The following is a 26194-nucleotide window of genomic DNA, read 5'->3' as shown; positions in this document are numbered from 1 at the left end:
CCACTGAGCAGCTAAGCTGGTTACTGGCTCCAAAACAGAAATCTCTCTTTGAGACCAAAACAAGTCCACAGGCTTGCTGATTGGTTGCTTCCTTATCCTTTTGGGGCAAACAGAGCTCTTCTAACCAGCAGAGTTTAATGGTCCCTTCAAAGCCTCAGCTTCCTATATTTAAATGTCACCTTACCAACTGTCTTCTACCAACTAAAGATGCTACAAGATGCTTCTACCAACTAAGATGTCTATCCATACACTATACTATTGAGTGTAAAACAATTTTGGGATTTTATGCGAAAAGGCCTTCTTGAGTTACCTCTTGTAACTCAATTTACCTCCATAACACGAATCACAAATAGATTATGATATAAAGGGCTTAAGATTTAATTTGCATGAAAAGGGAATGGGAAAAAAATCAAATGGGATGTTGAAATGCTATGAACAAAGTATGTTTAACACAGTGTCCCTAATGAAGGTTACTGAAGTTCTCACTGAGAAATTCAAGTTTGAAATCCTTCGTGGAGCCAAGAACTGGAATCAGGACTAGAATGTTGGGGTGAAAAGTTCCCACTTCCACTGGTTTACAAAGAAGAAGATTTAAGTACAAATTAACAGCATTATGAAACCCTTCCAATCTGTAGTGTGTAATGTAATCAGTCTCCATATCTTGCCTTAATGTTTCTTCAGATGTGGAAGTCTATAATCGGGTTTTTAATGTGTTTCATACAGTTAAGCAGACTTGTCCTCAGCTTATTGCTGCTTTGAGATAAAAAAGGGTGTTTAAGGCTGGAATGAGTTCTGGCAAGATTAAATTCAAGCAATTTTTAAAACTTTAAATTATTACAGACATAATGGAAGATTGAAAAGATCTCAGTCTAATACACAAGTTACTTTTTAACATCTTGGACTCCTTTGCATTATCCAGTTTAAAACAGAATAGTTACCAAAGAGGAGAGACCATCTGTACCATCTGTAGTCTACCTGGCCACTACAGAAGATTTTATTTTGTTAAATATTTGTCACGATTGTAGTCCCTCCTCCTTAAGGGCGCTCTGGCTCTTTCACTTTGGATTTGATTCTGTGCACCTGACCTCTGTTCCCAGCCTACCTTAAAAGCCAGGCGCTCATGTTCATCCTGGCTCTGGATCTGGTTTCTGCACCATGTGAGTCCGGGACCTGGAAGCACCTGGTCCCGTTAAGGTTTTAACCTCTGTTCCCGTTCCCTGTCCGCCGGTTCTGACCCGGTTCACGTTTTAATTCCTGGTTTGGATGGATCACCTGGCTATGGACTTATTCTTGCGTTTTTGGATTCCCTCTATGGATTACTTTTTGGATTGTTTGCCTCGGCCACACCTTCCCCGTGCACCAGCGCACTTTGGACATGCCCCCTTGTTTTCATCCCCGTATTCCTGCATGACTTTTCCCCAGTGTTTCCTCACTTCTTCGGATTGTGTCGTCTGCATAGGGTCCGGAAAGAACTGATCGTTACAATATTCTATCCAACCAGGGAAGTCAACTGAGAAAAAATATTCACTCCCAGTAACACATTTCGTTCACACATAGTTACTGTAAATACAATAGCAGCACCCATAACCCTCCAGAGCTCTAACCACTAATTTACATGGCATTGCTTTTACCCTTTCAAAGTTCTGAGTGTAATGTACAAGAAAACACCAAAAGTAACTGCAGTTAAGGCTTATTTTTCACAAAGAACACAGATTCCAGGTCATCCAAAATGGATGTTCAGTTTTAATAGAGTATATATATCTCTGAAACCATGCTTTTATTGTAAGAGTGGCATGGTCGTACAGTGCTTAGCACTGGTTCGAACAAAGCAGTTAGAAAATGGACGGCTGTTTTTATTTCACTTTTTTCACTAGCAATGTATTTTGACCTGTTTTTGTAAAATTCCTTTGATATCATTTGCATCTACAAAGAAGGTTATATTCCAGTCAATTGAACAATGTTCAGTGCCTGCTTAATAAATGATAAAATCTCCTGAGACTATAAGAAGTGACCTGCAATGGCATCTAAGCATGTATTTGAGTGTGTGTGTGGATATTCTCAAGGTTCTTCCCTCTCCTCTCGCCAGCGATGGCTTGCAGGTTAGGTCTGGCTGGCTACTCGTACAGTAACTGCTGTTCCTTTCCCAGAAATGGTGTGTGTATTTTTGGGGTTATTCTTGAGGAGTTTGTTTCCACTGCAACCAAGACGTATTATATGACTGTAGAGAAAAAGAACCATGAACCACACAAAACCTTTCTGATGTTCCGATAAGGAAATCTGGAAGGATCACAATTTCCTGACAAAATCCCGACATCAAAATGAATCTTAAAACATCTTACATATCAGTCTGCTTTACATTGTGCTGCGCTTCCAGCATATTATTTTGGTATTCTTTCTGACTCCAGAAAACAGAAATCGCATGGCAATATAATAATTGAACAGGGGGTAGCTGCTGGACATTAGAATTTCAAATCAGAATAAACTAGAAGAACACTTTAAGACCATATGTTCACAGTCTAAGAAGCATTTAAAAAATCCTGAGCAATATCTGGGCTGACTGGGTGTTAGTGAAAAAGATATTTCTTGGACATGCACTGTGGGTTTTGTTGCTAGGAAAACCTTACACAGAATTACAAAGGAAAACAAAGTATCTGGTGTGATCTTTTTATTTTTAACTCAGAACTGTTAAAAATACAGATTTTTTTTTTTTTAAATGAGTCATTTGAGAACACATTCAGTGTGCAAGTTTCAGAAATTGGCTCATTCTGGAAATATCTAATTGCTTTTGATGTGTTACACAACAGCCAGCTGACACTTTTCAGAAAACGAACTGATTGTTTGTATCCAAAAACCCCAAACAAACCCTTTTGAAATGCTAACAGATGTAAAATGAGAACACATACAATAATTGGAAGTATCCATAAAGCAGACTGGGCACTCTGCATAACGTACTGCATATTGATCCTGGTTATGACAAAATGTGAAACCTGTGTAAATGTGAACTGTTCCCAATGGAATAAAACTAAAAAGAATTCGATCAAATTCTCACTAGGTATAGCTCAAGCATGCACTTCCATAAAAAAATGTTCCTGTTTCTAGTGAGTCACTACAACCAGGATTTAATGAAATGCAAAGCTCAGCACATGGTTTACAATAACATGTTTTTTTCCTTTTGTTGCTTAATATTAATTTCTGCCTCAAGGAAACATAATACTGAGTTGTTTGGGTATGGATCTAGCACTCCTTGAATACATATTTTTATTCTGTTTAGGTAAAACATGAACATTTACAAAGGGACAGAAGATTTAAATAAAATAGTGGTTAAGTTTCCTAGAACAGCCAATTAAATCAAACCGAAGTTACTGCTTACTTTACAGAATACAATAATTCACTAAAGCATGAAAGTGCTTTGTGATTAACCAATTACAGCCATGTACCAACTAAACAAAATCGAAATTCTTAGCCTCAAAACACTTTCAAGGATTAATAACTGAGATGTGATGCCTTTGAAGTCTACTTAACTTGCAGCACACAAAAACAATGATGTTACAAATGCTTAGTAGTGTCAATTTTAAAAGTTTACACAATTAAATTCACCTTAACTAAAATGTACACTATATAACAAAGCTGGAGAAATGTTATCATATCAATACGAACATTCTAAGAAATAATTTAGATCTCTTAATTTAAAAATAAATTAACCTAAAAAGAAAATGTAGTTAGATCTGGCAGGTTTTTTTAGAAACAGCTTTCTTTCACCTTGGTCTACAGTAACTCTATCACACTTGCAGTCTGTGTGCCCATCACAGCTGTAGTGAGGATGAAGTAGCATGCAATCTGCTCTTGACTGCTTTACATCAAATAAGACCACATTCCAGTTTTACTTCTGTAAGGAGAAGTCTGTATGGGTAGGGTGCTGGAGTCAATCACACTAACACCAGTCCTGCTGCAACACAGGTTTTTAATCATTTAAACATGTATCAGCATTCACCACCAGGCAACGCACTGTAGACACAAGCCACAAATCAAATGTTTGGAGTTTAATCTGCAGGATCTCAGGCTCTCTAGAGAACGGACTGAGTAACATTTTTAACAGCATATCAGTTCGTATACTACTTGACTGTTCCAGACAAATCCCTGTAGAAGACTATTTTAAATAGAGTTTAGAAGGTTATACAAAACCAAGTAAATGGAAACATCATGGAGATAAACGAAGGCAAGTGTAAACTGAACAACCTCTTCTTTTCTCTTTTGTTGGATTCTCTGGCAAGCCTGTCTTCACTTCAGACAACATGAATCTTTTCACTTGCATGACATGTGAGTTGTCTTTGAAGACCTGAGTAGACACTAATAGTGAATCATCTTCAGCAAAGGAACTGCTCGCAATGCCTTCTGAATTAATCCCTTTAAGGGCTCAGAAAATGTTAACTGTTTCTTTCGTATCCATAGCAACTATACATCATGGTGTGGAGTGGAATGGACAGTGTGAGATTATCAGACCAAAACAAAGCACTGCACAGAGAGAAAGAGCCCAAAGATTACACATTTCAGAATTTGAATCTTTTTTCATGATGTTGCTATTGTTTTCCACTGAAAGGCCATGAGAATCAAATGGACAATAAGTTACATAAATTGGAAAGATTTCATTAAGAGGTTAAACAAAAGAACATAAGGTGATCACCTAACTTGTATCTTCACTGAAAGAGCAGGCTTATCAACTCCAAAACTGTGTATTTTAATTTAAAGTTGGGTTTTTTCTTCAGTAGATAGTCATACGATTTGGAATCACCTGTTTTGCCTTTACTCTTCACAACACCAAGCCCTGTATCCACACAGACAGGATACTCTACCATGTCTACCCATCAAGTCCCCACTTTGGCATGCAGGAGGCTCGTTGCTGACCACATCACTGATGTGACTGCTGGCATCTGGGATGTCACAGGGGGTCACTGTTTCATTGGAGGGTCTAGAGTGTCCTGGACTAATCCTGAACTTAGTCTCCAAGGGTGCTGAGCCAAGTGAGTGTCACCCGATGGAGAATCCTGGTCATAACTAGCTAGTGTATTTACTGGCTCTCAAGAGAAAATATCTATATTATTTGTCCCTTTGCACACCTTGAATTCACTTAGCAATATAACCCTTCACAAACAACAAACATTTTTACAATTTAGTTAAATGTATTGTTCCCATTTTTTCTACATTTCCCTAAATATTACATCAAATAAGAAGACCACATGTTCTTATTTGTGCATTCTTATTACAATATTAATGTATTGCTACATTAGCCCTTCCTGGTTCATAATTTACAGAAGAGTTACACAAGAGTTCTTTTTAAACTTTATGAAAATGACAAAAACAAAATTAAAACACAGGCTTTTGGGTCTAAGACATTTTTTCAAATCTAATTCGAGAGTTGTTTCTGCATTAGCCCGGTTTCTTTCTAGATTTCTGTTGCTTCCACTAAACATTCATTTTTGATCTTTATCTTAACTTAAAATGTTTAATCTCTCTCAGATTTAAGCTGATTTTGCTCAATATAATAACTCCATCTGTAGTCAATTTGCTCACACTTGAGCTCTTAAACGCAAAGACAGCAAGTCATAAAAATACCACGTAGCAGAACTGATCCCTTTCCGAGCACAGTAAGCTTTCAACATTCATGGATTCAACATTCGTTTCTTCGATTATTTGCAAGCATAGATCACCTATATCCCTACTGTATATCCCTTCTCATCGATGAGCTCCTTGGGTTGCTCAGGAAACGACTCTGCGGCCTCCTGATCAGCCGCCGCCGCCGCCCCTGTGTCAACTTGGAGTCACTGAGCAATTCTTAAATTCTCTTTCATTGTGACAAATGTGAAATGACATTTATTTGGAAGTGTTACATAGGTTTATTGGTATTTGCCCCCCCCATTTAGTTAAATCCCTATGGGATATCAAAATTTGAAAGCCATTTGAAATGCCTACTGTAACTCTCCTGAATGTTGAGACTCTACTGTAGATTTCATGTACATTGTTTTGTAAGTGATACATGCAAAACAACCCAAAGTTGAAACAATACCTCAGAAACTGGAAGAATCTCCCTTAACAAATCCTATGAAGGGAGTATTGCACAATATTGAAATAAATATGACACAGATTCCAAAAAAGTCACAGTGGATTTTTCTGACAACCTGAGCTAAGCAGATAAAACCTATTCTTTGTGGACTTTCATGAGAACCAATCCTTTTGTCTTTTGCTACAGTATGAGGATTGGTGAGGTTTATTAACTTTTACACCGTTGCACATTTAATAAACACAATTCACTGAAGGACCACTCCAACCCCTATTTATACCATGTGTTTTTTTCACATATGTGAGAATAAAGACCTCTGCCGAATTGCATATTAAAATATTCCAGGCTTCCCTGTTCCCAAGAACCTCCATTTGTTTACTTTAGGTTTAGTGAATATGAGGATGAAGAACATTACACAAGAATTCTAATGTCAAACAATCCAACAAAACCGGGCATACAATACTGTACATCTCCACAACATTCTTTTAATGATTTGTACAAAAAGAGAAAATTAGCTAGAGTCACAAACTCTGTCAAGCACATAATTTAAACCCCACTCTCATTTTAGCTGTACCAAGTACATGTATAATTAGTGCGAGTATGAAAATTTCTGGAGAAACAATGCATTTAACAAGGAAAGAGTCATTGTGTTGGTCTTGTTAATGGAGTAGTAATTTTTTATTGAGCTGTGTTTATGCCTCCAATTAAAACAGTGATTTTCTATTTAATTCTTAAATTGCTATTAAAAAAGTTTAGGAGCTGCTGTGGGATTTAAGTGCAAAGCTGTGAGTCAAAGCAATATTCCATCATTTTCAGTACAAACAGGGCTCGTCTATCTGTATTCGTCACGTGTTTCCATCCCAAGCAAGACAGACTCACCAAGCACAATAACTCTTGTTATTCAGTCAATCAGTCAGAGGTATCCTAACATTATTCACATTTAATCTGGGAGATGAGCCTAAAGCCAGTCATCAAATTAAAATCCCTCTCTTTTTATTTAGCACAATGTTCTGAAGATACTGCAGAACTGCCCAGAATGAACAAGATGCTGGACTACAGATGCCCAGAGTTTATTGCAATTAATTTAATCATGTGACTAATTGGTCTCTTCTGGGTATCTGTAGAAACTGCTTCTTGGTGCTAATGGGCGATTGTGTTAAATGTAGCTTGGAAAATGCACACAGTCTGCACTTCCTCCTCAGTAGTGCGAAGACACCACACAGCAGGGCTGAGCGGCTACAGAGCTCCCTGAAACTCACTGCCTCTGTGCTGGGGACCATGTTTGTGATGTAAGCTATTATAGAATAAAGGAACAAGTAATAGGTTAATTCCATGCTGAAAAAAAGAAGAAAGAGAACACAACGTTCCGGCCGTGGAGCCTTCTTCAGGTGACACCTGAAGAAGGCTCCACGGCCGAAACGTGTTCTCTTTCTTCTTTTTTTCATCATGGAATTAACCTATTACTTGTTCCTTTGCAGCCTACGCATGCTGACGCAGCTACCCACCTGAACTATTATAGAATAAGACATTAAGGAAACCTTCAGTAAACACTACTAAGACAACACCTGCTTAGGACATGATGGAATTTAAAATGGTTCAATGTTTGACACTTTTGTACAAATTTATATTTTCCTCTCTTCGAAAGTATATTATCAAGTACATAATTATGTTTCATATTTACAGTACACAAAGAAGGATGAGGATACAAGAGAAATTTAAAGAATTAACTTACAGTGAGGAGATGGTTAGCCCCCAAAACACCTTATTAAAACAACAAACTCACTGTGATCTATGCTCATAAAGACTGTTAGCCCTTCATTTTCTCGTCTATGGACAGCATGTTTGCTCCATTGTACTTTTTGGACAATCAGTCTGTATAAACCTATGCACATTTTGCACGTATTTTTTTGTTTTTACAGTGACTATGGTCATCACATTTTACACACACCTATGTATTTATTTTTTATTTATTTATTTTGTTGTCTTTTGATTTATAACTATTCTGATGTCTGTTTTTGCTTGACTTGGGCTGGACTACTGTAACACATCAATTTCCCTACGGGATTAATAAAGTATTATCTATCTATCTAAAGAATCTGCTCAGCATCTAAGGTGGTTTCTCATCCATTAAGTTTGCTCTGGGATGAAGGGTGGTTAATATTAACATTAATACTACAGAAGCCTTGAATAAACTTGAGAAAGGAAGAGAATAGTCCATCCGGGACACTGAGCCATTTACCCCTGAGCAGTTCATGGACAGATACAGGACAGATCAGATGGGCATATGATTCACTTTGACTGTACAGGAAACCAGCAGGGTATAGGGGATTCTTGCCCTCTTTTCAACTTATTAAAAGCTGCAAACAGGTCTTTTAATTAGTTACCCAATCAGCCTTTTTTCTTACTTAATGTTATGCAATGAGTGCACGTTTAGCTATTAGCATCCAAATTAATTAGTGTTAACTGCTCAGCCACTGCTTTTTAAAAAAAATGAAATCATGCCAAAAGTTTTTGTTATTCCAAGCACTCAGTTTGCCAGATGAAGCACATTTCGACAATTTGATAGTAACACAGCAATGAATTAACACAACCGACAATTTGAATCATGCTCAAATGTATTTTATGAATAAACCTATATGTGGTACATATAGGTATTCATACTGCCAATGTAGAGTAATGATCAAGGCTCTTAACTCCTGCCTATGAGGGTGTAGGCTCAAATCCTATGGGAAACTACAACTCTAATCTCAAACCCCAGCTTGATTGCTGCAGTAAAGTGGTACCAGAACTTGCACACAAAAAAATCAGTCATTTTAAGTTACTTTGGGTTAAATTCTCTGTACCCTCAGCATCAATTTGATAATGCTCAACATTGTTTCTTAGCACAAAATACAGGGCTAACATGTTTGTTACATGCATTCTTCCTCATAATCACCTGTGACTTAAGTCCTAGTTGCCAAAACATTGGAGTAACAGGAGGGTGATATGTGTTTGCTCCTTCCTGACTTATATAAAAATGTGACTACTGGCAATCTAATATTCAACCCCAAAAGCAAGCTCACAGAAGGTGGGATTTACTAAGAGTTTTGCTCTGAATTGGTGTTTCATCCAGCCTTTCTGGAAAGGAATAAAGACTTTCAGTAACTTAAACCCCACTGTGAACTGCAGGTGTTGAAGCACGCAGCAGTTTGTAGGCTGATATTGTACTGTAAGTGTCAGTATAGTCTTTTTCTACTGGTCACTTGGGATCAGTACCTTTAATGGGGCCACTTCTGACCCAGTTTTTTCTCCTTGAAGGTGGCATGGCACTCTAGTGAATACTAGTCTTATAATATTCAGTTTACAAAATGTGTCAAAAGAAAAGACTCCCACAAGGCAAGTGAACACCTGGCAGCAGAGATCCATCCTGCCAGATTCTCTTACAAACCATCTTTCACACGGATCACAGAAAAAGAAGAGAAACGCAAAGATTTATATTAGGATTTTTAATCTCATTAAAGCTCTTTTACCATGTACTCAAACAATAATAAATAATAACAAGCTCCCGAGACCTAAGATGTACATCTGCCCTTGTGAATAACACTTTTCACTGAACATTTCCAAAAGGCTTTGCGTACCAGGAGACAAACACAGTTAATCTTTGTTAAAGTTTGAGAATATTGTTATTTTCTACTGAACATAGTGAGAAAGTATGTCAAAGAAGTGAATGCTGGACAACTCCTTACTAAGTGATGGAGGATTTGTCCTCTCGTGCCAACCAGACCTTTCCCTCTGTTTTTTCCCAGAGATCTCTGTGTGCAGTGTGACAGCTGCTCATACCAGCAGGTACTACTCTGCTTGCTGGCCTGTGTGTTTATGCAGACGCAAGCTTCACATTAAGTAGTACACGTGGCTCCTGGAAGCCCTATTTTCTTTTTCTGCTTTTGCAAGGAAGAGGTTTCTGAACACAAACACCATTTAATATACCAGAAAAAAAACATGACCAGACACTGATCATTTTTCCAGGTTTGGGGCTTGTATGGATCCATTACTGTAAGCAGAGCCTAGCTACCTTTTACAGAATCACATTAGACAAATCACCAATCACCATGCGGTTTGAATAATACAAGGGGCTACAAGGAGTTCAGACAATCAGACAATCTACTTCAATGCCAAGACCTGAGAGTTGACAAAATGCTCTATATTTCTAAATCCAAACAGCTGGTCTAGCCCACTTCCTTTTCAGTACTCCTGATGTACACTTCCTCTGTAGATTTAAGCTTTTGTATCCCTAGAAATACAGTAGTTGTAAGGGTGCAGGTGGGGCATACTACAAATTAAAAATTTCACTATGTAGCAGCAACACACCACAATGTAAGCATACGCATATAGAAAAATAAAATATTTAAACCAGAAAATTTATTGCAAGTGACCCAACATGCGCTTTGGCTGCAGAATTAAGCAACAGATAATCCCTTAACCTGCGTTACTATCATGCCAATACCTGAGTTTACAAAGTTAATAAAAATGGCATCTTTTCAAGACAACATAATAGCTCTGATGTAGAAAATGTCTAACACCTTTTCTTAATGAAGAAGTGAAACTTTTATCAAAATTAAGGTGAGAAATAATAGAAATGAATAATAAGGCGTAGACATGGGTGTGTTCAGTTCAGAAGCCAAGGCAATTAAGTTATTGTTACCCCTTCAAAGGAGCCTCTGAAAAATACCAACCGCGTGATGATAGCTGGCTGCATACCTGTAAGCTCTGAACATAATTACCATGTGTTTATTTCTCTTAAGAGTGACTATTTGATCAGACAACACAGCTCTTTTAATTATGGTGGTGTGTGTGTGCTCTTCAAAAGCAGAGGTCTCAGGCAATAGGTTGAGGCAATCCATCTGTCAAATCTGTTTTTCTCATGGCCTCCCAGCTTGCCAAGCATCTCCCAGTGAGCACTTGAGAAAACAAAGGTGGCAAGGAGAGAATTTTTAAATCCCCCCACCCCACCCAAAGTCTGACCTGTTTTCTGAAGTAAATTAAGTAACATCTACTACTCATTCTGTGTATTTTTTAACATTTTTACCCTCAAATCAGTAAAGAAATGCCATACATATTATTATTATTATCATCATTAATAATAATAACAACAACAACAACAACAACAACAACAACAATAATAATAATAATAATAATAATAATAATAATAATAATAATAATAATGGCTGCAGTTACATTGCCATAATGTACATTGCCAAACTCACAAACACAAGGCCAGGAAACTGAGTGAGTCCTAGAAAACCAACAACAATGGTAATCTTAAGTGCTTTTAATCAGCTTCACTCAAAATTAGTTCAGACCAGATCTAACATCTAAGAGGAAAAACATTTATGATCAATGATTAAAAGTCATATGTGACTAAAATTAAATAAAATTACTCAAATCTTTCTCTGGCACTCTTTCCATGTCCCCTTTTCCAGTCTTACTCTTTCTTTCCTTGCATAGTCCTTCCTTGTATAGTCTTTACATTAAATACAATTATGGAAAAAAAAATGATCAAAGAATCAACACGCACTACCTGCTAGCTAGGTAGACCTGCCAGGTCTGAACATTGATTTTTATTATGCAACCAGAATAAACAAAATGGTTTTATTCACATTGTGAACACATTGTGAGTGCGAAGGGGGAAACAATCAACATCAATTTAAAGCATTCCACTACCAGCCTGTTTGAAGACCCTTTGACACACCAGGAACACCCTTCCGGGCATTTCTTGCAGGCATTGAGCACCGTACTGTTCTGCAGTAGGTTTTCTTATCAGACACCTTATTTCAGATTTTTAATGATTTCATACAGCTGCCAAAGGAAATACAGGCTCTCCAATACAATGACCACAAAGCTATATCAGATGGCAAAAACCTGATACGGCAGCTGCAGATATTTACAGTAACACAACACCACATTGAAGTCACTGCCGCAATCTTTTAAACAAGTATGCACAAGACAAATGCAGCAACTGTATTTCAGCCTTTGGAAAAGCAGTACGTTTTTGTGGTGTATCTTATTCTATATAAAGAAGTATATTAATAATACCATAAAACTGTAACCCACAAACAAGCCATCTCAGAAAGAAGAGCTATTTGAAAAGACATCCATGTTTTTCATGTTGGCATATAAACACTTGCACAAATATCATTTATATCTTGTTAGACTGCTGAACTCTTCACAATGGTTATTTTTGTTGTTTACTTGTAGACCTAAGCAACATGATAACTGTTTCTCACTCCATTAGCAAGTAACTGATACTCTAGCAATTCTCTGAATGATGAATCCCCAAACTGCCCTCTGAGTTTCATCCCCCTATACAGTTTGTTGTTTTAAGCACAGGGAAGATGGGTAGTGGTGTGTTTATGTGTGCATGTTTATGGATATAAAAATAGAATGCTTGGCCATACAGCAAAAAGTGTGGAATTTAAATCCAGGGATGTTGTGCTCAAGCTCTACAACACTAGGAAGCCACATCTAGAATATTGTGTTCAGTTCTGGTGACCATACCACAAAAAGGATATTATAGCCTTAGAGACATCTCAAAGAACAACGGGACTGATTCCTGGTGTCAGGGGGTTGCTGTATACAATACATCCAGGGTGAAAGAGAGCAAATTCTCTCAGGTCTCAAACACGTGTCCCCAGTTCTTGGCAGGACTGCCCCAGTCCTGTCCATTCATAAGGCTCATCCTGAATCAAGTGTGGATGGAAGATCACAAACTCTTTTAAGTGAAAATTAAGCACCCCACTTGCTCTCTTCTTTGAATTATCCCAAATTATCCCTCAACAGATTAAGTTCACATAACCTGTTTAACTGATCATAGTTAAATTGTTACAGGATTTTAGAAATGGCTGATTACCTACTGTATGAACCTAGGTACCTATTACCTAGACAGGGATCTCTTGGGTAAAACAAAGGGGACTTAGAGGACTGAAAGGAAACAGATACAAGTATCATATAAAATTTTACAGGGTTTATAGGGGGTCAACCCAGTGTACTATATGTATGTTACTGTCATGATACAGTAACGAAGCAAGGACATAGGACCACAGTTAAGACCACAAACTAAAAGGAAATCTATTTAGAAGAAATAATCTTCTTAAAACAGAAGATCTGGAATAGGCTATCTTACCTAGTGGTCGAAGCTTAAACTCTGGACTCAAGACATGATGAGACAAACTTTTCTATTTGCTCAGCTACTGAATAAGTAAAATTAGCAAAATGGCTGCTCTTGTTTGCAACATTTCCAATGTTCTTCTTTAGTAAAAGAAAGATATTGGAATAGAGATTCTTTATTCCCTCTATCTGTTTTAGCTATCAATTACTTACCAATTACTACTGGAATTACCAGTTACCATTTTACTCCACAATGTGCAGAATGTAGATATTCCCAATCAGCAGAGGTCATTTATTGTGTTACACAATCCACCCAAAAGATTAGTTTAGTGTCTAACACATTTTCCTACATAACCTGTAGTGCAAATGAGACTGACACTATGGGTCAAGTTTAGAGAACAACAGATACATTCTTTGCTGCGGCAAAAGAAACCTTTTTTTAGTTTGTTCCTTACTGAATTCCTCTCATGCATTCAAAGTTCTCATTCCTTCACAAAACATCTGAATTTAGACGAAGGTGTCAGATATCCCTGTGACGCAGCCTGCAGAAACAGTTGCTGTAACTCTGAAAGTATCTGTCAACGCATTTTTAAAAGGAAAACTTAAAAAGTTGAAGACCGAGAGCCAATTCACTATTTTAAATAAATATAAATGCAAGAAAACTTGGTGTCTTCTACAGATGTTTCCAGCAGTTTTTACTAAGCTAATACAGTATATACAGTACTTTGATAAAAGTATATGCCAATGTCACTGCCCTAAATGTATGAAGTTAAAGCTTACTGGTCATATGAAAAGGTAGGCAGTCTATATCTGAATGTGGGTTTATTACAAAAATGATTTAGTCCATATAAAGAGAAAAATCTTTCCTAAAGAACGGGACTAAGGAGAGCGTGTACACAATATCTTTTAAACTTCACATATTTTGCTATTTTATTTGATACAACACAAAATTGTTTGTGAATGTTTTTCTTGTTTGTTGATAGAAGCTTAATAATATTAAGGTTAATATTAATGCTCTTTCAATATATCGCTTTCAAAATAGAAAATATAAATTTTTACAGAAAAAGCCAACACGTGTAGCAGTGTTCCTGTGATGTGGTTTCCATCTTAGTATTTTATAAAACTAAAGTACATTTATGTACGTTTAGCAACCAACTAAACTGATCATCAAAATGAAAAACGATAACATTGCCTAAAGCTGCACATTGTTGTTGAGCAGTACAAAGCATACCTGCACTGGAAATAACTAGCTTTATTTAAGTCTGGTTTTGCCACCCCAGTCAAAATACACGCATCCGAGAGGAAATCTTTAAAATCTGAATTAACTTATAATTAATTTATCAGTGCTCAGCTATTTTTTTATCTAGTCAATAACAAACTCATCCCATAAACACTGCAGTATTTTAGTGTTTTAGTCAATAAGTAAACTAGATGACACAGATAAGCTGTATTATATGCATTGTGTTTAACAGACAGCATAATGGTGCCATTTGTTTAAATACATTTAAATACATACTGTACCATACACTGTTAAGGAACAGTTATTGGTACTGTACTTTTGGACTTTTAGTACACCATTGAAAACAGTGTGTTTTTAAGAAGTTGTAACTACTAAAATTCCTTTGCAGTATCATATTCTCTTCCTTCTTTGGTTTCAGGGCAAACCCAGATGCATTTTTTCACTTTTTCACTTTACAGTGTCTGTAAAGCCTTTTGCTCTTAAAGAGTGTATTGCCGTGGCTGAAAGCCTTTAGGCTTTCGCATCAATGTGCACCCTGTCTAAATTTGCCTTTGAGAATTCAGCCATGCAGATTACATATGTGTTTCTACATTGTTTTCATACAGTTTACCGATAACAAAAATAGATACAAAGCACTCGGGCCTTCGTTACTTTTCTTGGTGACCATGCTGACACCAGATACAGTGTGGATACCTCTTATGATGGGAGCTACATCACTGAGAGAATGTGTCAGCATGTGAACATTTTCAAGAAGACATTAACAGTTGGCACAGTCATAAGGTCAGCTTCTCTCAGCACCGTGCATCTGAGGTGAGGGAGTCATCCCCTGCTCAGCCAATTGGAAACGCAAAGCACACTGCAGTGCTGGAGGAGGCACCGCGAGCACACCAGAGAAGGTGGGCTAAGGGGGTGGGGGGTTGTACTGCAGTGAATTTGCCTCCAGCCTTGGGGAAGTGGGGGGGGGGCAACACATGCGATCGAATTTTGGAAAACTTTCCTTTCCCCAACGTAATAGAACATGGTATTTTCAGTATTAAATCCATCACCAAGGAACAAGCAAAAAAATCTAGGGATGTAATCTTCCACCCTCCATCTCATAGCACCCAAGAGGTTAATGACTGGCTTTTTCAAAATATGGCTGTTTTGATTATGAGAAAGAACGGAATGCCTTTCCCTGATATGAGCTTGCACAGCAGCATGGCGAGTTGTCTGGCATGCAGCCATCTCAATAGCCATTAACGTCTTCTGACTTGGCAACTTCTTTTAAGTGACTAAAGAGGACAAAGAACAGGGCGTCACAGCTTTTCAGGAATAAACAATTCATTTCAAGATGCGGTGTTCATTGGTGCTGAGGTAACGAGAGTGCGGTAGCACAGACTTTTAAGTTTTACGTGGCACTTTGGTCTTGTGCTTGAACAGGATCTCACAAGCCCACCTCGATGCTTAAGAACATCAGCCCTTCAGCATTGCGCGGCATTAGCATGTTTGATTTTTAAAGCAATGAAAAATCATAACAACGTCACTGCTGCTCCTACAGTTTTCAGTGTGGCTCATTTATTTAGATCAGCAAGCTGTGCACAAGGGCATTTCCGCACCAGTGCCAAGGCTTAATGAGTATATATTGGTAGCAGGAAGCATTGTGATAGCAGGCCTCTGAACATATACAGTAGATGAAAAAATGTTTTTCTCATGAGGTCAACTTGTAAATAGACTTGGCAACACTTTAGTTTGAACAACGTGTTTTTTAGTTTAAACTAAATAAGTTAACTATGCTACTAACATTTTAAATGATGGGCAAAGTGTATTAGACGGGACAAGCAATGTTCTGCAAATAACTCTAGCGTCAGGGTTAGTGATATGGCTCAGGCTATGGTCTGAATTAAGCCTGGTTAGTACTGGGTTGGGAGATCGGTGTGCTGAAAGGTCCTGAAAGGTCCCATTTTAGAGCTCGCATGCAGTTAACCTACAGCAGATGTTGGTTCTTATCATGTTTGTGCTGCTATATTAATATTTTATTGATATACTCAGTTTATAAATGCTTAAAAATAGCATATACAACCCCTAACATAAAGTATTGCCAAAACATTTAACCAAACTAGTTGGAAGTGAACATCATCATGGGAGTCCACTCTGCATGTACTGTACGATATGGTCTCACTGGGATCAACTGAAATCACAGTAGAGATGGCATACAAATCACCTTTCCATCAGCCTACATTTGAGTTTTAAGATTTATGTGTACTTTGTTTTTTCTATGATAAGCCACGGCACACAATGAATATATAGTACATGAAAATCATTTAACTGGTTTTAGATATTGAATTAGAATTTGGCTCATTGACTTGGAAATTGCTGTAATAGTTTTGTAATTCCTTTTCGTTTTCTCAAAACACTTGTTTTTTTACCAAGTTAAATATTTTAAACACATAAACAGATACAACACTGGGCTCCTTCAGACAGCACATGAATGCCTTGATTATTGAGAAACCTATTGTTTTTAGCCATAAAGGGAGATTAAAAAAATACCCTGATATTATCAGGCTATGTTCCAAAGCAAACAAAAAATTCTCAGAATCTCACTTTATATTATAGGTAATCAATTGACCACTAGAGAGACACACCGACGTTCATCCCGTCTCATTGATGAAAAGGAATAATGGGTTGTTAGTCACTGGTGAACATAAGGCAATGACCCAGGGTTAAAAATATAACAAGATCAGAAAGGAGGAGAGTACAGAGCGAGGAGAGAGACGCAAAATGAGAATGGCACCATCTATCAAGCATGAGACAAGATAGCCAGTTGTTACTTTTGAATTGATTTGCTTTGTCTTTATTTCATGTGATTGGTGTGAGAAATCGATTGCATACAGCCTATGACAAACACTGGGGGCTCAAGGATGCCTCTTTATGACCATATAAATGATACACTAACGCAGCATAACACAGCAGAACAGATTAATTAAATATCAGGCATTAAATATCTTCTTTTGTGGAAAGAATATACACTATATGTTATGGTCATATGTGGTACACATGTAGTGCTACCATTCATATTACAGGACTACAGGTTTCACTGATTTGTTTTCCCAAAACCAAATTCTAAAGGGGTAAATTTTATATATTTATTTATTACTTTGTATTTAGCTGCCAAAGACCTGTGTTAAAACACATAAGTGATGAAAAATTTAGACAACACCTCTTCTTTAAAAAGAGTGGGTGCTAGGGTCAAAAACAAAAAGATGCAATGAGATTAACGGACTGCTTACAAACCTAGGGAACCTTGAACCTTGTACTTTTTAAATATGCACGCGATTAAGGAAAGCCTATATGCCACAAAACTGTACAATAACAGGAATGTTTCAACAATACATGCTATCTTTGAGAGTTTTTTTAATTAGAGGTTTTCTGATTTGTTTTTATGTCATGCCAGAGTCATGGGAGTCTCACAGCACAGAAGAAATGAATTGCCTAGTGACAGAGTTTTGGAAAGCACGATAATGTAAATGCATGAAAGCATTATTATGAGATCACAATATCAGGCCTTTATGATCGAGATGTGGATTTACTACAAATCATCAGAAACCAGCTGGTGCCTCCTGTAAATCTCCCATGGATCCAGGGACTTTGACATCCTGTAAAAAGCTGTTGGTTGTTTTTAAGGATGCAAATCAGAAAAGAAACCTAAAAGCCAATGGCTTAAAGGACATCTATTGCTTAGCCTCTTTATTAGGACTTTCTATACTGGGTTTCTGGGATTAGTTTTGTCCTGATTCACAAAGAGACTTGAGGAATTCTTATACTGTAGGCTCAATTAAACACAGATATGCAAAGATTCCATATTTTACTCAGGCATATCTGCAGACCAGATCCACCTGAAGATCTAATAACATAGATCCAACACTCGAAACATGTGCTTTAGAGAACTTGGAAGGAACCTTCCACAGTCACAATAATGTACCGATCTCAAAATTACAGAGCAACTTTGAGATGATCTCAAATAGCATATGTTTTTCTCCTACTCTGCCTTTCTGCAACTGTTTTGTGGAATATCTATGGACTAATATGACCTGAGACACTGCAGCACATTTTGGAATATTGCGCTAAGACTTTAAAGAGTGGAAATACTGCTTTATTCCAATATTAAGAACTGAAAGTGTAACAGAAGTGAAAGTTTGAGCCTTTTTTTGTAAAATGACAAATGAATTTAATTAACTTAAGTGAGTTCTGTGAAAACGCTCTTTCACATAAAAGAGGAAGTCTTTTCAATCGCAACTTTCAAATGGTTTCAGCTGGCCCTGACAGAATGATTTATTTTTAAAAAAGGCGTGCCTTACCTTGTTGCGTTTGAAGTAGGCTCTCCGGCAGGCAGCAAAACACTTCTCACTGCAAAAGCTTTTCAGCTCACTGCCCATACTCAGGGAGTAGCGCTTGATTCCAACTTTCTGGCACCATGCGCACATGATCTGGACATTGGACACATCCTCCTCTGACAAAAAAAAAACAACAAATCATACAATGAGAAGGAAAATAAGGGCCTGTTGGCTCTCTGTGTCTAACTCTCCTGTCATCTTCTGGATAATAAACACCAGCAGGAGGATCTTGGAACTGTTAACTGTAAAAAACATGGCGCCAACTTTGATCCCCTGTGTTCTGTTTTATTCTTTCTTGCAGATTAGAAAGAAGCAGATTTGGCGATTACTCATTGGTTTGTCAATGTGCGCTTTATTATCCAATATGTTCACAATGTTGCTTTAGCCGGAACATCCTTGTAAAACTCTCACTTGAGAATATTAGGTTAAATAACCATTACCTATGCACCTCAATACAAGGCCACAACTTAGACAAATCTGTGGTCCAACTGACAATTAAAAGTATATCCCCACAACATCCAGTGTTAACGAGCAATAAATGTGTGTTGTCAATTTTAGGAAGTTCACTATTGGCAGAAGAACTGGTCCCTCTATTGCAGGGGTTCCCAACCTTTTTTGTCAGCTGAACCCCTTCAACCAAAATTATTTGCCTCAAGTACCCCCTTGAGATTTTAACTAAATCAAACCTTTCAATAAATGTAGATAAATGCTACAGAAACTCTCTTAACATGCTTCTTTTCACTTGGTAAAATATGAATATTACTACTGTTGTTTTTCTTATTCTTATTATTACCTTGTTATTTATTAATAGGACTATTTAATTTGACATTGACGTTTCCATCACAATCTCACGAACCCCCTGCAGTACTGTTGGGAACCCCTGCTCAATTGGAATGTGTACATACAGTACCTGTAAATAGGCAATTATCACGTGTAGGAAGAAATTTCCAAATCGTAGAAAATCTTTAAGACAACTCAGAAACAAAATTAAACTGAATGAAAAACATGTCAACTAAGATGTGTAATCGAGTTACTTCTCCAATTACATTAACAATCATCCATGCTGCAATTAACCACTCTTGGAATGTAAAGCAGTTATAAGAATTAACTACTGTATATCCAAATGCAGAATTATATTCGAAATGAGTCATGTTCTGATGACACTTTTTCAATAAACAAACAATACATTCCTTGTATCCTGAAGACCAGTTTTGTTTTCTTCTCGAAATGTAAGCTGCAGAGCGCTCTCTGTTGAAAAAGGCTACTTTCCAAGGGTCTTGGACCCATCAACAATCAAGTCCTTCCCCAGCAGAATGTTAGCTGAGTAACACTGAGCTTCCAGCAGCCAAGACGAGAGTTGTTAAAAGTGTTTCCATAGCTATAAACACATGTGCTGTGACTGCTGTGGAGAGCCAGAGAGAAATGAGTTTAAAATCAATAAATTCACTGGGGAAAGTGGAGGCTGGGGCAGCTCTGATGAGAAACTTCCTGACTGCCGGCAGTGAGAAAGAAGACCTACTTCTTTGAGCTCACTCACTACCACAGGTGACATGGACTAAAACTGGAGTCCCACTACATGGTCAGAGACCAGGAATTGTGTGAACATGAAACTGAGATACAACAGTGAACCTCGGAAACATACAAGCTCTCAACTCTCTTTTTAGCCTTTATTCAACATCCCATTCTCATGTCCCGATTCAGTCAGATGAGCTAGGAAGCAAGAGACAGAGATATCATCTCCATTCTCCACCTCCAAAAAAAGGGGGCGGTACGGTGGCTCTGTGGCTAAGGATCTGCGCCTATGGCTGGAAGGTTACTGGTTCAAATCCCGCGGCCGGCAAAAGAATCCTGCTCTGTTCGGCCCCTGAGCAAGGCCCTTAACCCCAACTGCTCCAGAGGCGCCGTATAAATGGCTGACCCTGTGCTCTGAACCCAAGCTTCTCTCTCCCTGTCTGTGTGTCTCATGGAGAGCAAGCTGGAGTATGCGAAAAGACAAATTCCTAATACAAGAAATTGTATATGGCCAATAAAGTGATCTTATTCTCTCAGAACCAGATTCTGGATATCACCAGGCTTGTGTAGCTTACACCTCCAGACTAGCAGGTCAAGTCTCCCAAGGAAGAAAAGCAGTGGTACTGTAGCTCATCTGCTCTCTAAACTGGTGTCCATTAATATGAAAAATGAAAAATCACCACAATAAACTACTTCACTTCTCCGAGAACCCAGGCCTCGTTGAATGTAATTCAACTTCGAATAAAGCATGATAAAAGCAAAGAACCTGAGGTTTTTCCTTTCAATACAAGATAGAGAATGTTATTATGACATATACCAAATAAAATCATTTAATATAAACTCTGTGGCTATCCTGTCTCCTACTAATAAGAAGGGATTTGACATCTACAGATCACGTCTTGCAGTTGTGGCAGGCTGTCTTCACCTGAATCTAAATGACGTAAAAAAACAGGGTGATGAACAGAGACAGTTGGCCTCCAAGAGGCAACTCTAAATGGTTGCTTTTGCCAAAGGGGGTTTTGTTGCGGTTGGATAGGGAAGCTGTAAAAGGATTTTGTAAAAAGAGGATTTAAGCAAGAATATCTACTGGGAAATGTGCTGAAGAACCACTTTTTTTCTTTTTTTTTTCCAAGGTAAAGTCACTCAGGATAGAATATATTTTGTTTTAAAGACACAGTCACTCAGCAAACATCTGTTCCACTATTATTTTAGTTTTAATTAGCAAATTTATTTTAGAGCTGTGGGAAAATTCAGTATGTAAATATAATTTAAATAAGAAAACCAAGATTTGTGTTCCCCATGTACTATTTTCAAAGGACACAATTTATTCCATTGATAGGAATTATCTCCATCAGAACTAGATATTCAGTCATAACAAAAGATAATGAAAACTGGATGCTTGTATGCAAATTTGTGTCTAAGGTGCTACGTTTTCTCTTCTGAACCTTGAAAAAAATGCCACGGATTTTAATTATGGCAAGTTTTCCATAGCATAATGTATTCCTCAGAATTCTTAATTTCATTAACTATGAAGTTACACATTCCTGCTTGCTTCAAAGGGCATTAACATCAGATACTGCAGACAGATACTTCTGACAATTTCATAAAATGAAGAGCCCTCCCTAACCAATCACAATTATTAATTTGTTACATCAAGCATCAGGTTGCTTTTTCCAGTACATAACATACTTAACTTCATCTTGGAACTGGACACTTTTTTACGATTCATTTTAAGGATATATTTAATAAATTAAATAAGCAGTACTGGTAACTGGCCTTGCTGGTCCACAGTTAACTTGGTTGTTGGTGGTATTTTTGCTGCATTCATTGGAGTCACACCTGAGTCAACCTTTCAGACTACAATTCTGGGCAACATTTCCAGTGGTTCTAACTAAGCGTGCTTATATAGGGTTGTTGACCAAAGTCAGAAAAAAATGAGATGGAAAATAATACCTCTGAGCAACCAGCTGTAGCCTACAGCTGTAGTACCACAGATGGAAACAATACTGGACCATCACAATCAGTCTGGGTTGTGTACAAGACTGGGATATTGTAGCCATTCCGTTAAAATCAATTCTCTCAATGTCCTGTTTCCAAATCTCACCTTCAAGACATGGTATGGCAATGGGCTTTAATTCAGAGAGAACAACTTGGGAGTGTATTGTGATTAACATTTCAGCTGGTTTGTTTTGCCTTTTGGGACTTAACTAAAACATTTTCTATTGACCTTGGAATGAGCATGTATCCTTTTGTGATATTATAAAAACATGTAAGGACCTCCTGAGGATGCTTACGTCTTGAAATGCCACTTTCGTAAGTCAACTGACTGGTAGCTCCAAAAAACCGAATGTTCTATAATAAATGAGATATCTGTTATCACTAACTATAGAAGAGTTACAGAAATAAACACCATCCGTGAGTAGCCAATTTCTCTGCACGCCTCTAGTAACCACTATATCTGTAGGAATCATCCATCCATCCATTTCCAAACCTCTTTATCCAATACAGGGCTGCAGGTGAGCTGGAACCTGTCCATCACAGGGCAAAGACGGACACAAACACACACACTTTCAAACAAGGGCCAGTTTTCCCAGAAGCCAATTGACCTCCCAGTATACAGTAGCTTTGGACTGAAAGGAAACCGGAGCACCTGGAGGAAACCCATACAAACACAAGGAGAAATAACACACAGAAATGACCCAGGACTTGAACACAGGACCCCTGCATTGCAAGGCAGCAATGATAACCACCGCAAAACCCTGCTGCCCCTGTAGGAATCATAAAGGACTTATTTGTCTATCTTAAGATATGCCTTTCGAATAATTAAAAAGATGCAGGCTATGCCAGCACTTTGCTCTCTAAAGTTAAGAAAGTTTTCCTTGAGGAAGAATTCTGCACCAATGTTATCACGTTCTAATAATTAAATATGCATTAGAGTCAAATGCTTCAGTTTATCTATAATATCTTGCCCGACCCCTTGGTTAGTTACACTGAGAAGATTTCTTTAAGTTTGCTTTGTTTCAGCTTAATGCAGCTTAACAGAATTCTGCTTTAAAGACTAGACACATTTGCAATTAAAGAACCTAATTCTCTTGAGGGAGATGATCATAGCACATTCAAGACTGTTATTATAGCTCCTTTATTATCTCTTCATGCTTGCTTTCAAGTTAAAGTATTAAAAGATAAAATCTAGTGCTTCATGTTCACTGTTTTCCACTGTTTTGGTAAAAGCCAAAAACTTAAGAATTTGATTTCTTTTATTACTTCATTACTTCAGTATTGTTTTTACACTTGCAGATGCCCAGTTGTAACATCTTTCGGATTTCTGAAACATCATTCTAAACAGTACTGAGAAAAAGTCTGTGAACCTCCCACAGAACCTTCCTTACCATATGATGATACCCTGTTTGATCGAAACTGATCTTGCCCTAAATAACCAAATGGGTTTATATTTATGAATTAAATGAAATGTTAAGAAAACCCCTAGACTACTAAGCACAATTAAGAGGGCAATTAGGATCAGGTGGTTAAGTAATTGCATAAACAGTATATAATGATCAGAAATTTAGTGATTTTGGTTTTCACCATACAGGTCAGCAGAAATACACCATGCCACAATCAAAAGACCTCAGAGGACCAGGGAAAAAGGACAAATGATGCTCATCAATTTGAAGAGGGATTCCAAAGTCTTTTCTAAACAACTGGAGGTGGGTCCATCTGCTGTCAGTCAAATGAAAAATATTCAAGACCACAACTCTACCGAGATCCACAGTGCCAAGATCTCCCAAGGAGTAACCTGGAAAATCATTCAGGAAGTCACACTAAACCCAGGGAAACATCTACGGACATGTGGGCCTCGACTAAAATCTCACCGCGGCTAAAATCAGCATTTATGCCTCAACAATCAGGAAGAGACTGGAGGGGAATGGTTTTCATATGAAGACAGCCAGGAAAAAATTCTCCAAAGAGCATCTGGATGATGATGGAGACTACTTGAAAAACAGACGAGTCAAAAATTTGAACATTTTGGCCACAATGCAAAATGTTTTGTGTGGCATAAACTCAAACTGCCTACCAAAAGAAGGACATAATTAAGACTGTCAAGCATGGTGGTGGGATGAGCATGTTTTGGGGCTGCTTTGCTGCCTCGGGATCTGAGATGGCTTGCTGTCATGGAGAGAGCCATGAAATTGGAGTTGTATCCCCAAGTTCTGGAAGAGAATTTCAGGCCAGCCATTATCAGCTGAAGCTGAGATAAAAATGGAACACGTACAGTGGCAAGACAATCCTAAACTTCCAAAACATCCAAGCAAATCCACAACAGAATAGCTGGAGAAGAAAAAAGTTTGCACTTTGGATTGGCCAAAGACTGGATCTAAACCTCACTGAATCGTAATGGCAGGATATGAAGCGAGCTGTTCTTGCAAGGAGACCATCAAATGTAACCAACGTTAAGCAGTTCTGTAAAAAAGCTAATATTTTAAAAACCTGAAGCTGATACACACAGGAAACCTCTAGTTTAAGTCATTGTTGCTCAAAGAGGTACACATGCCTATTCACTTGAGTATATTTGCTGATGGATAATGTTTTAAATTACAGTAAATATTCCAAATATTATGCTATAGTGTTATATCAGGTTACATATTCATATACAACCATATTTGCATATTTTAAATCCTATTTTATAATGACTTTCATGAAGATCTAATTATATTGTGTGCACAAAATATATGAGAATATGGACCCACTTAGGGTGTTCCCAAATGTTTTTTCAGCACTGTAGGTAAAAATACATTCTACTTCCGTAGAATGTATTTTTAGGAACGGGGACTGATGATGGTAGAAAAAGCCTGGTTTACAGCTTTGAATTCCAAACAGGAAACCCATTCACACAACCACAAAATCATGACGTTTACAAGAGTAACATATAAAAACACTCTTGAAAGACTAAGATAATATACCAAAAGATAATAGCTTGAGACTGACACCTCTCTTCTACCTACTGTAATATAATCAATATTGTTAACTTCTGCTGCCGGCCAGCAGCCATATCACCCTGCAACTCACAACTGGCAACCCACTGAAGCTAAGCAGGTGTGAGCCTGGTCAGTACCTGGATGGGAGACCTCCTGGGAAAAAACTAAGGTTGCTGCTGGAAGAGGTGTTAGTGGGGCCAGCAGGGGGTGCTCACCCTGCCACCCAGGTGGGTCCTAATGCCCCAGTATAGTGACGGGGACACTATACTGTAAATAAGCACCGTCCTTCGGATGAGATGTAAAACCGAGGTCCTGACTCTCTGTGGTCATTAAAAATCCCAGGGTGTTTTTCGAAAAGAGTAGGGGTGTAACCCCGGCATCCTAGCCAAATTTCCCATTGGCCCTTACCAATCATGGCCTCCTAATAATCCCAATCTATGAATTGGCTACATTATTTTGTTCTCCTCCCCCCCCTTTCCCACTCCGGCTCCAGGCGGAGCGACGTGCCGGCTGGAGTATTTCTCGGTCACAGTTAATGGCAACGTCAGCTCAAAGATTTGGTTCAAACCACCAAATGGAGACTGGTGTGCTGACAAGCGGACCCTGCTGATGCGGGATTAACGCATCACTTCTGCTGCTGGAGGTTTTTATTATGTAGTAACTCTGAAAGTATAAAACAGAAAGGGAGCAGGATTACAGAAAAAAATGGTATTGCATATGTTAGGTCTGTTGCTTACTAGATATTCTACTATTTCTTCATAAACTTTAAATGTATGAAAACAGATGGCATATTCTGTTCGTTTTGATAATCACTTTATTCATCTTAACACATGAGTTGCATTTGAAATCAATCCTCAGCCAGCTACAAATTTGGAAAATTAAATCTTCCAGCCAAACA

The 26194-nt window shown here is 37.9% G+C and overlaps 1 protein-coding gene across 7 annotated transcripts in view; it reads right to left on the bottom strand.

Annotated features, from left to right (window-relative positions):
* sobpa (sine oculis binding protein homolog (Drosophila) a) overlaps window positions 1-26194 on the bottom strand; it is a 98596-nt gene that overhangs the window by 48147 nt on the left and 24255 nt on the right. For all 7 annotated transcript variants that reach the window (XM_088625746.1, XM_088625750.1, XM_088625744.1 and 4 more), the window contains exon 4: window positions 18773-18924. In XM_088625746.1, the coding sequence (XP_088481872.1) occupies window positions 18773-18924 (152 nt within the window). The remainder of the gene's footprint in view (window positions 1-18772; window positions 18925-26194) is intronic.

This window comes from Lepisosteus platostomus, chromosome 3 (genome assembly GCF_059453375.1).
Source record: "Lepisosteus platostomus isolate fLepPlt1 chromosome 3, fLepPlt1.hap1, whole genome shotgun sequence".
In the NCBI taxonomy this organism is placed as follows: Eukaryota; Metazoa; Chordata; class Actinopteri; order Semionotiformes; family Lepisosteidae; genus Lepisosteus; species Lepisosteus platostomus.
This window is presented reverse-complemented; position numbering and strand designations above follow the sequence as displayed.